Here is a 10726-nt window from a genome sequence, read left to right on the forward strand (position 1 = left end):
CAAAAATTGTACTTGTGATTTTTGTTTAATATTTAGTTTCTTGTATGAATTCGTTCAATAAAATGTTATACAGAAATGTTTATTGCGATAATTTTTTACTGACTCTGAGTTTTATTATAAATAAATAATGAGCAATGCAATTATGTACTTGTTACGATTATCTTTGTCATAAATCTCTAATCAGTATTCTTGGGTCTCTAAAATCAATATTATAATAATCTTTTATCATTGTTATATTATATAATTTTTATAATTGTTTTAAATAATAATTTGAATAAAAATACTTATCAAAATAATTTAATTATTCATTTTGCATATTAATGAAAAAGTAAATAAATATTGAACAATGATTAATTTTATTTCAGAAATTTTAATTTAAAAAAAAAAGGAAGGATTAAAGGAAGATAAATAATAATTTTAAAAAATAAATGTTTCTAACTGTTTTACCATCATGTACAACCCTTTATTAGTATTTTCTCCACCCACCAGATGGTTTCATGTCGAACAATGTGGAGTCAGGCATCCTGCACGCTGGACAACAGTGAAACGGAGAGAAAGAAATGGTGGCGTTATCTTAATTTTGTTAAAAATTTGTAGTTTTTCAACATTTAGGAATATTTGAACGATTTTTATTCGTTTGAATATTAACGATTCCTAGTTTCTGTGTCACATTTACAATAATCTTCGCTGGGTCGAAGAAGTGTGGAAATAAATCTCACAGATAGCATAACCTAACAATTTTGTGTTCAATCGTGAATCGTAAGAATGGCAATGAACGAAGATTTCAATTTTGCTGAATTGTGCAGATTATGTTCGCTAAAGAGTAATCATCAACTTCAAATCTTCGATAAAGAAGGCGAACAAAGACAATTACTATTTAAAATACGTTCCTGCATTCCTGCTGTGGTAAGTCATTTATCTCGTTACATTTGAAGAATTTTACGGTATTTACAATCATTTGTTATTAAATTTATCATTTCTCGATTTTATAAATTTACAAGCTTTTTTAAAAATGCACGAAAAAAATATTAAAAATAAATTATTAAAGGTAATTTGAAAAAAACTTGTACGACATGTTTTAATTGTGAAAGTTTCAAGTGAAAGTTTATACTGTATTCAAAAATTGGAGTACAAAATAAAAATTGTGTAAAGTGAAAATGTAAGTCATTTTTTAATTTTATAATTCTATTTGTATAAAAAATAATAATATTTCGAAAATTTGGAATAATTTTCCATGAGAAAAAAATTTTAACACAATGAATCAAGAAAATCTAAAAAAAAATCTATTTCCAATTATGATATATTTAACGATTTTTAAATAAATTTTATGTTTATTTTATTACATAATTATATTATAGTATTCCTATACTCCAAAATTGTATATTTTTTATAATGAAATATTTATATCTCTTACAGATAACGAAAGAGGATGCTTTGCCGAAAAATATTTGTCAGAGATGCGTGTACAAACTGGATATGTTTTATGAATTTCGAGTGAGTTGTATGACGACAGACACAGTGTTAAAAAATTATGCGGATAGTTTGAAACATCTGGCTGCATCGGTAAGCCAGGTAAGTTTAAATATATCTAATTTAAAACAAAAAAGGAAAAAAAAATTAAAGAACTTACCAATAGTTACCAATAGTTTGACAAATAATTTAATAATTACAATATTGGAATATAATATATTATATTTAGTTTGATCTTGATATCCTTGATACGAGATATAATTTCTATATATTTCTCTATTGACATGAATGAAAACGTTATGTTTAAAAGCACGAAGACTGGTTAAAAGTATATTTATAACGTTACCGCTAAATATAGCAACAAACGAGCTACTCGTTGGAATACTTGTTTACGGTGCACCGGTTTATTTTCTCTTAATTGATTTCACGAGACACATCAGACGCGTTTAAGATCTTTGCGAGCACGTGGTTTACGACTGGGAGCAAGTGCCTTACAAATGGAGGAGACAGCGCGCTTAATAAAGGTAGATTAAAGGTCTGACATAAAGCTCGCGGTATCTTGCAGTGGCAACAAGAGAGTGAGAAAGATAGATGTATAAAGAAAGAGGGACCGAGTATTTTTTCCAGGGTGGCATAGGAAAATTTATAGTCGTGCAAGCCGGACACGAATAACCAAGAGGAATCAGGCTATATCCTCGTAAGTCGGGGGATCGCACGTATTCTAGGAAGTACCGGGGACTCTTTACAAGCTCGTAAACTCGCGCGGCAATTTCCGACATGACGCGTTAAAGTGACTTTATGCGTCGAATGCGTGGCCAACACGAGTTCCACATTTCGAGCGGTGTAAAAAGCCCTTTACGCGACACGCGCTCGCGTTCTGTACCATCTCTCTGTACGTTGTCTCTGTCCGTTCCACCTTCTTCGTGCCGATTTTGTCTGTATTGCTCGATAAGCGGGCAAACGCGCGCGCGAGACCGCAGAAAAAGAGGGTGTGAGAGGGCCATGCGAAACTGTGCAACCGTGGCCGAAGGAAGGAGAGGGAACGTGGGGCGTTGCTGATCGGTAGCTCGAGGTCCTTGATTCTCTCTCTGTCTCTCCTTCGCACCCCTTGCTTGGCCAACGAAGCATGATCCCAATAATTCCACCCTCACACACGCGACTCCTCGTGCAGAATAGTGAACGTTGGAGGGGATAATATACAGACACGGATGAACAGATAGGGCAAAAGAGAGACAGATCACGCGAGCAGTCGGGATAGAGAGGGTTTGTAAAAGGCACGCATGTATATATATGTGTGTGTGTGTGTGTATGTGCGTGTATGTACGTGTGTATGTGTGCAACCGTCGCGGCGCTATTGATCGACGCTCCACGGCTAGGCTGCGTCGCGCACAGAAAGCGAAAGTCAGTTCTCCTTTTCTTCGACGTCTCGCCTAGTTCCCTCTTTCTCTCTTCCTTTCGTTTGTGGCTTCAACGTCGCCGTTCCCTTCTCTCCTTTTCCCATCGTCTTTTCTACTCTTTTCATCCTTGTTTCACCTACTCCTCTCTGTCTCTATCCCTCCACGCGTCTCGTCGCTCCCCAATCCAAAGATCGTTCGATCCCCTCTCTTGGCTAAGTTGGCCCGTTGGATCTCCTTGTCCCGGGCACAGGTGCAACGAGGAGCAGGCCTGTGCACCTCTGAAAACCTGTTTCGAGGTCTGGAATACCCCATCGTAAACGATCGACGAAGTCTCGTTACCCGGTTGATCGTTGATGCGGTCAACCGAGGAGAGCTAGGGAGCAAAGAAAGCAGAGGAAGCGAACGGTACTTGTACTGTTGGGTAGTTGGACACGATTTCGTATCGCGTTTAGTTTCGCCTAATCGCGCGTGTATACCGTCGAACGATACGTCTCTCTTTCGTCTTCTGTTCTGCCTGTTTTTATTTGCCTCTCTCTCTCTTTCTCTTCCAGTCGCTCGCTCAGTCAATGTCAGTGTCAAGGTCAGCGGGCCGACGCACTGCAGAGCGCCGCCGCCGACGCCGTCGTCGACTGCTGGTACGCTACTCTCTTCCGTCATTGTGTGTATCCGGCAAGCGAGTGACTCGGTAGTCTGAGTATACGACACAAGGTATACACGAAGGTCTCTCTTCGCGCGCATACTTGCCTCTCTAGGGCGTCCCTGCCTTTCTCTCTCTCTCTCTCTCTCTCTCTCTCTTTCTCTCTCTCCTTTTTCCCTTCCCTCTCTCTCTCTCTCTCGCTCTCGCTCTCGCTCACTCTCCCAATCTTCCCTTTCTTTTTCTCTCCATTTCTCTCCCTCTCGCGTTCTCGTCGTCGCGCCGGCCACGATGCATTCCGCGGGGATCTCCACTCGATATCGTTGCACCGCGCCGTCTCGTCCGCATATCGCTTCTCCCGTGCCTATTCTTCTTTCCCTTCTACTGGTTCAGTATCGCTCAGTGCTTGTTCCCGCACCTAGACGCGCCAATTTCGCCTGCTCACCGGGACGCGCTTAGTCTCGCCCGTTTACACCAAGTTCGCGCATACTTGACTCTACATCCGAGTGTCGTTCCGTTTCCCTGCCTCTTCCTCCTCGCCTCGTTTCCGTCCAATCGGTACACTCTGTGTGGTCTTTCTCTCCACGGTACGTCGCCACGGTGCATTCCGCGGGGACCTCCACTCGATATCGTTACGCCGCGCTGCATCCGTGTGTCACTGGCTATCTCGTCTCTCTCTCTCTCTCTCTCTCTCTCTTTCTCTCTCCTCTCCAACATTTTTTTTCTCTCTCTCTCAAGCCGTCTTCGTTTCCCTCGTTCCCTCCGACCGCAGCTCGTTCTTTCTTCGGCCGGCTGGTCGCTGCTCTCTTTCCTTCCTCTCTGCTCTCCTTCCCTCGCCGTATCTCCCTCTCTCTCGCTAGAGGGCTACCCCCTCTGCTTCGACCAGACGTTTTTTCGTCTCTTTGTCCTTGCATCCTCCCGCGCCGGGAATCGGCGGCTAGCTCCACGGGACACACTCCGGTTGCCCCGTAAAACGCGAGATTCTTTCGTGGCGTCGCGAAAAGAAGGAACGCGCGTGGTTGCCGGTATTCTCGTCGTCGTGCTCGTCATCGTTGTTACGTTTAAATTCGTTATCGCACTGCGGCCTGGTTGTGCTCCGCTCTCTCGAAACCGCCTCTCTCGCGATACCCGTACGCGAGCCTCGTGGCCGTTTCATTTCTTTTTTTTTTCTTTTTCTCTTTTCTTTTTTTTTTTCTCTTTTCTCTTCTTCTTCTTCACCCAGTTCGGATACTCCCAGTAAGTAGAACGAGCGGCACGGCTACGCGTGTGATGGACACTGATGGTGATGTGCCGTTGAGTTGCTCGCCTTGTGACGTTGTCAGTGATATCGTTGCTCGAGGACATCCGACCCAGTGAGTCGATCCCTGGCGGTTTTCCTCGGCCTCTGCAGGGGAACAAAGTGTGTAGGTACGTGAGCCCTGAGATCGGCCCGATAGCGTTTGCTCGTCTTTTGTGGGAACCTTCGTCCCTGCCTCCTCCCCTGCAAGCCTACTTCTTTCTCCGTCTCCCTTTTTCTCTCGCTCTTTTCTTTCTTTCTTTCTTTCTTTCTTTCTCTCCTCTCGTCTCTTCCCGGTTGTTCTACCCTCGCTCTCTTGTTCCCTGTCTCTCTCGTTTCGGTCATCGTTCTTTCACGGAGAGGACCTTGACGGAGCAGGCTACGCGAACAGATCTTTTCGGTTCTTTCGAAAGTCCCTGTCTTTTATGCATTCGATGTCGTCTGCGCTGGAGATACAGGCTTCTGTGATGCTTCGCCGCGATACAACGATCCTCTCTAATGTTCGTGACCCGAAGATATCTCGTTCGTGTCTCGAACGAACGTCACGTGGACGAAATTTAGAATTTTCGACAGTTTTCTCTTCACTTTGTGTAATATGTATTTTTATTTTTGTCCATTTCCTTTGATCATGGCTCCAGAGCTATTTCTCGATATCGATGATATTTTTGAGAATTTTTCGCGTTATGTACGAATACATTTCGAAGCTTAGTTACGTGAGAATTCAAAAAGTCGTTTTTACGAGACATTTTATTGATTTTCTTAAATATAGATTCGAATATTTCAGAAAAATTCTGTTTCGGAAATATTTTTATATTTATTGTGTTGTAGAATATTTTATCTTACCTCGAATGACGTGAATTATTTTAAATATCGATCCGTAAACACAAAATACGTGACTTTAATTCTTCGAACAATTTGAGGAATTCAACTTTAGATAGTTGTCAATAAAAAAAAAATGTCTTCATTCTCATTTCTCCTACTTGCTTCGAACGAAGCGTTAATTATTCTCTGTGCTGGATCATAAGGAATCGAATAAGTTCTATTTAGCCGAAGAATTGTTTGAAACTCAGTTTCTGGTAAATATCGATTATCGTTAATAGATATTTGGCACCGAGTGCGCCTTCGTGCACGCTCAGCTCAGCTCTGTTTCCGTGATTAATCGTTTTCCCATATCAGGTTCGGGGTTGCTACGCTTTTGTGCTCGAATTGATAGAAACGTCGCAAAATGCTTTGTTCCTCCCGGACTTTCTTCAATTTTGCAATCGCATCGACGTAGTTTATCCAATGATCGTATTTTGCAATATATATATATAAATTTCGAATACGACTAATCATTATCCCAAACATTAAACTTCTTTGCCCGACGTCGATTGCTTAATTTTTCAAAGAAACGAATTTATTAACCGCAATCTCATTTTTTTTTCTCTTACGTTTCAACTTGTAATCTTGTATTTAATAATTTTTCAAAAAATATGCAACGAGTTAATTAATACGTGTAATCTGGTATTTTTGCACAATTTCTTATATATCTTTGGAAGCGTGATCCGTATACATTGCACAATTACATTGATAAATTGCGATAGCAATAATCCCCAGTAGAAGTACAAGCTTTATATTATTATAATAATAATTACAAGTAGAAATCTCTGTATGCGTAAATATAACAGTTCTCCTTTTCAACCGGTTTCGATATCCAACTCTATTATTCGTATCTTTAACGTGGGACTTGTAACGTAAGGAGACGAACGATTAACAGGGCACGGACAAGGACAAGATGTCTAATGGTAGCCAGCAGCAACAGCGATCCGCTTATGTGGAAGCGCACGCAGTGGCTCATGCCGCGGTGCAACAACACATGGCACAACAAGCTGCACAAGCGAGACTCGCCGGACCCGGCCCACCTGCGACACCTCAAACACCTAATCCGACCTTCACTTTGCCCGACGATGGCCTAGGCTACGACGATGGTGTACGCGTTCTTCGCTCCATTGGAACATGGTAAAGTAAACCAATGTCAAACTTTAAAGAACGATATATATTATTTTATCGAAACGTGATATATTGACGAACACGTTGAGAATAGGTCCCCGGATTACTCGGCAGCGATGCGCCCTGGTGGCGTGATGCCTCCGTTTCCCGGTGCAATGGATCAACAGTTCGGGAGCAGGGCTCCCACGGTAAATCAACCGTTGAGAACTACGAACAATGTAACTTCTCGTCCGGGATTTGCGTCAAAGGCTACCAATACGGGCGAGCCGGCGACAAAAGCGTTCGCATGCACCGTCTGTGGCAAAGGTCTCGCCCGTAAGGACAAACTTGTCATTCATATGCGTATTCATACCGGGGAGAAGCCATACTCTTGCGAAGTTTGCGGTAAGTATGCCTTAAACTGTTGCTTCGCATTAGTACGATGATGTATTTGCTCGCGTTTAACTGTAATGGTAATGGCCGTTTCTTGCTTCCAGGCAAAGCATTTGCTCGTAGAGATAAACTAGTTATTCACATGAACAAGTTGAGACACAGACCGGGAGTGGCGCCACTTTCTACGCCCTCAGCGCCTAATTCGGATCAGCAGCAACAGCAGCAGCAGCAGCAGCAAGCTCAACAGCAGCAAGCGCAACAATCACAGCAGCAACAATCTCGGCAAGATACTATACATAAATTGAAAGAGGAGCCGGTTAGTTGGGCATGTGAATTGTGCGGTCGAGCATTAGCTACGAGAGAGGAATGGATGCAGCATGCACGGTAATTTTTATCTATATTTTTATATATATATATTTATGTCAATTGTAAATATTCGTTGAAAAGTTGATGAAAATGATTATAAATATTTTTTTCTTACAGTTCACATTTAGAAGCATCGGCTCCACCGCAACACGCAGCGCCATATTTTCCAGGATCCGCGGCTCCTCCGCAGCCGTACGCGTCCGAGAGGCATTTTTGCCTTATGTGCCGTACCGATTTCACAGACAAGGCTGAATTCATGTTCCACGTTCGTTCCCATTTCGAACCTCATGCGCAGCAAACACCGTCTCAACATTCGAGTGGTAAACAAGGAAGTGATCCAGCAACGGCTGAATTGATCGCACGTGGACTGGTCGATCCTTCGGGGTTATGCAGCTAGAATTATCCCTCCTATTATTATGCGCCATCGATTCGTGTCTTACCATAGTACAAGTTCTTTACTCCATTTTGACCAGAACTTTTGCATAGGATGTCATGCGTATTGTGATTGTAATGAATATATACTGATTTATTAGCAGAGAGATACACAGTAGTATAGTTGTGTATAAATATTGATACAGATCTTTGTGTATTATAGATACACAAGAGGTTTATTGCTTGTTTCGTGTTGCAAAGAGGAATAAATATAAAAACATTTAAAAATTGTTGAATAAATCTTTTGGAATCTAATTCTCAATCTAATTCGTTCGTTCGTTCGTTCGATGGTTGATCACGAGTCAATGAAACATGAAGTGCATTACTTTCAAGAAAATACAGAGAATAATATTTTTCATGTTGCCTGACATATCACAGGAGTGAAAGATCTCGATTAACCATAGAAATACTACTGTGTATCCTAAAAATATTATATATATAATGAATTGAAACACATACGTTATTCGTCAGATATTTAAGTATTGACGTGATACTGATTTATATGGTAAGAGATTCCACTATTGCGCCAATATTTAAATATGTTACTTAATAGTATACGTTCCTACATAGCTAGCTTCCCGCTATCTTTAGCCATTAGCAGTATCCGCTATCTGTACAGGTTTGTTCTCAATGCTATCGTATTTCTTTTTTTTTTTTTTTTTTTTCTTACAATCCATAATTAACGATCTTTTTTTTTTTCTATGTATATATACGAGGAGATTTTATTGTTTTTGAAATCATTGTTTTTAAAATTTTATCATCTCGATACTCTTTAAATGTTATATTTTACATCTTTTTTAATTACGTGTTTTAATATTTGATTAGAAAATTCATTTTTATATAAATAGAAATAAGAATATCTTAGACAGAATTATTTTTTAGACAGAAATTAAGGATATCTTTTTTCTATCTTAAAAATCATTTATTTGATCATTATTTTATAGTGGTATGTATAGTTTACGTATACAGCGTATGAATGTTAAGATTATATTCCAATTATGTGATTAATTTCCTTTTTTTTTTTTTTTTTTTTTTTTTTTTTTTTTTTTTTTTTTTTTTTTTTTTAAGTAAAACTCAATGATCTTCCAAAGGCGATGTATTATTAGCCGTATTATCGATTTATAATACCAAACGTGTAGTTTTTACTGTGGTGTAGCATAAGTGTTGACAATATTACCGAACACAATTATCCCCAGATGTTTATAATTCTTATAATCTACATTAGACCAAGCAGATTTTTAATTTTTTCTTTACAATTTTTTCTCTTACTATATACGTTTAAAAGAATCTTGTTTATTGTTACGATTATCCTTGGTACCTGAAGTATGATTATGTACTTAACCAGGGAAGGGTAAGATTCAGTTTACATTGCATATAATAAGAAAACTTCCATCTTGTCGCGAATTAACGAGAAAAGGAAATGTGCGTATACTTGTAAAAAAAAAAAAAAACTCGAGTGTTTATATATATATATATATATACATATATATCCTATATAATTTAAATCAAAAATTGTTTTCGCTCTTGTAAGCGTTCCGTCGGTTTTTAATTATATTATTTTTTCCAACCGATCACAAAACCTCGTGCAAAATTCCGTTTTTATCCGATTCGACTATATACCGCCAGAGACTTTGCATTGTGAACAAACTGTCTCTTCCAATAACTTCATAGGATACGCTTTCACAGCGCTTTCTTCCTGTCGTCTTTAGAATAGAACATTATAATTAGTCAGCGCGAGAAATATAGTGTTTGCGAGAACTGCCGTGCCTCCTGCCTCACGTACGACTTCCAACTTCCAACTTCTTTTCGATCCAAATTAATTCCAGGACAACGGTGCCTAAAATGGTATACTTCGGAAAAGAAAAGAAAAGAAAAGAAAAAAAAAGAAAAAGAAAAGAGAGAAAAAAAAAACGAAAAAAGAAAAAAGCTAAGCCTAACTATTAGGTATATATTTTGTATAATTCTAACTAGTGCAATATAGCGTTAATCGACAATAGTTGCGATTGTTACTGAAGAACGAAGATGGAAGAAGAGGGGAAAAAAAAAAAAAAGAAAAAGAAGGGGAAAAGACAAAAGAGAGGAGGATATTGCGAGCAACCTTGGAAGAAAAACTGTTTGTACACTGGTGCGACATAAATACGCATATATGATAAATGATAATTGTTTCTAGCGGCTTAATTAAAGTGTGAAGAAAAAAAAATGGAGGAGAGAGAGAAAAAAAAAAAAGAGAAAAAATGCCGGCCTTTCGTCTAATACAGTTAACAAAGAACATTCTTTCTTTTTAATTACGTAGTTTGTACTTACGTAGAATAGAATCGAGATGATGACCCATCTCGATGGGTAAAGAAAGTTCGTCGCTTGTCAACAACAAAAAAAAAGTACGAAAGCGCTGATGATGATTTATTATTCGTCGTCGAATCGAAAATTTTTTTATAAATTCGACGATTTTCACTTTTTTTATTTTTTTTATTTTTTTTTTTTCTTTCTTTTTTTGGACGCACGTGATCAGGCAACGAGACAACGAGATCCGATCGAACGCGATTGGAGATAACACGGTTTACAAACGCAGACGTGAAGTTACAGTTCGAAAAAAAATTATGCCTGCCATTTGCACGCCGTCGATATGAATGTAAATTTTTTAGAAAAAGAGAGAGAGAGAGAGAGAGATTGCAGTAATATGTCTATTGAGGGTGATGTCGCGCGATCTCGCGCTTCCCTTTGAATCACGTTTTTCTTGTCTCTGAGGGTGGGAGGGGGGGAGGGGAAGAGGGAAAGAAAATTTTTCAAGTT

At 39.3% G+C, this 10726-nt stretch overlaps 1 protein-coding gene across 1 annotated transcript; it reads left to right on the forward strand.

The window, feature by feature from the left end:
- The first annotated feature begins 470 nt into the window (after window positions 1-470).
- On the forward strand, window positions 471-8610 carry LOC725254 (endothelial zinc finger protein induced by tumor necrosis factor alpha). The gene is made up of 6 exons (XM_001121126.5): window positions 471-906; window positions 1417-1572; window positions 6534-6775; window positions 6861-7150; window positions 7243-7522; window positions 7622-8610. The coding sequence occupies exons 1-6, from the start codon at window positions 766-768 to the stop codon at window positions 7899-7901; spliced, it is 1389 nt and encodes a 462-aa protein (XP_001121126.2). The 5' UTR covers window positions 471-765; the 3' UTR covers window positions 7902-8610.
- The last annotated feature ends 2116 nt before the right edge of the window (window positions 8611-10726 follow it).

This window comes from Apis mellifera, linkage group LG4 (genome assembly GCF_003254395.2).
Source record: "Apis mellifera strain DH4 linkage group LG4, Amel_HAv3.1, whole genome shotgun sequence".
NCBI lineage: Eukaryota > Metazoa > Arthropoda > Insecta > Hymenoptera > Apidae > Apis > Apis mellifera.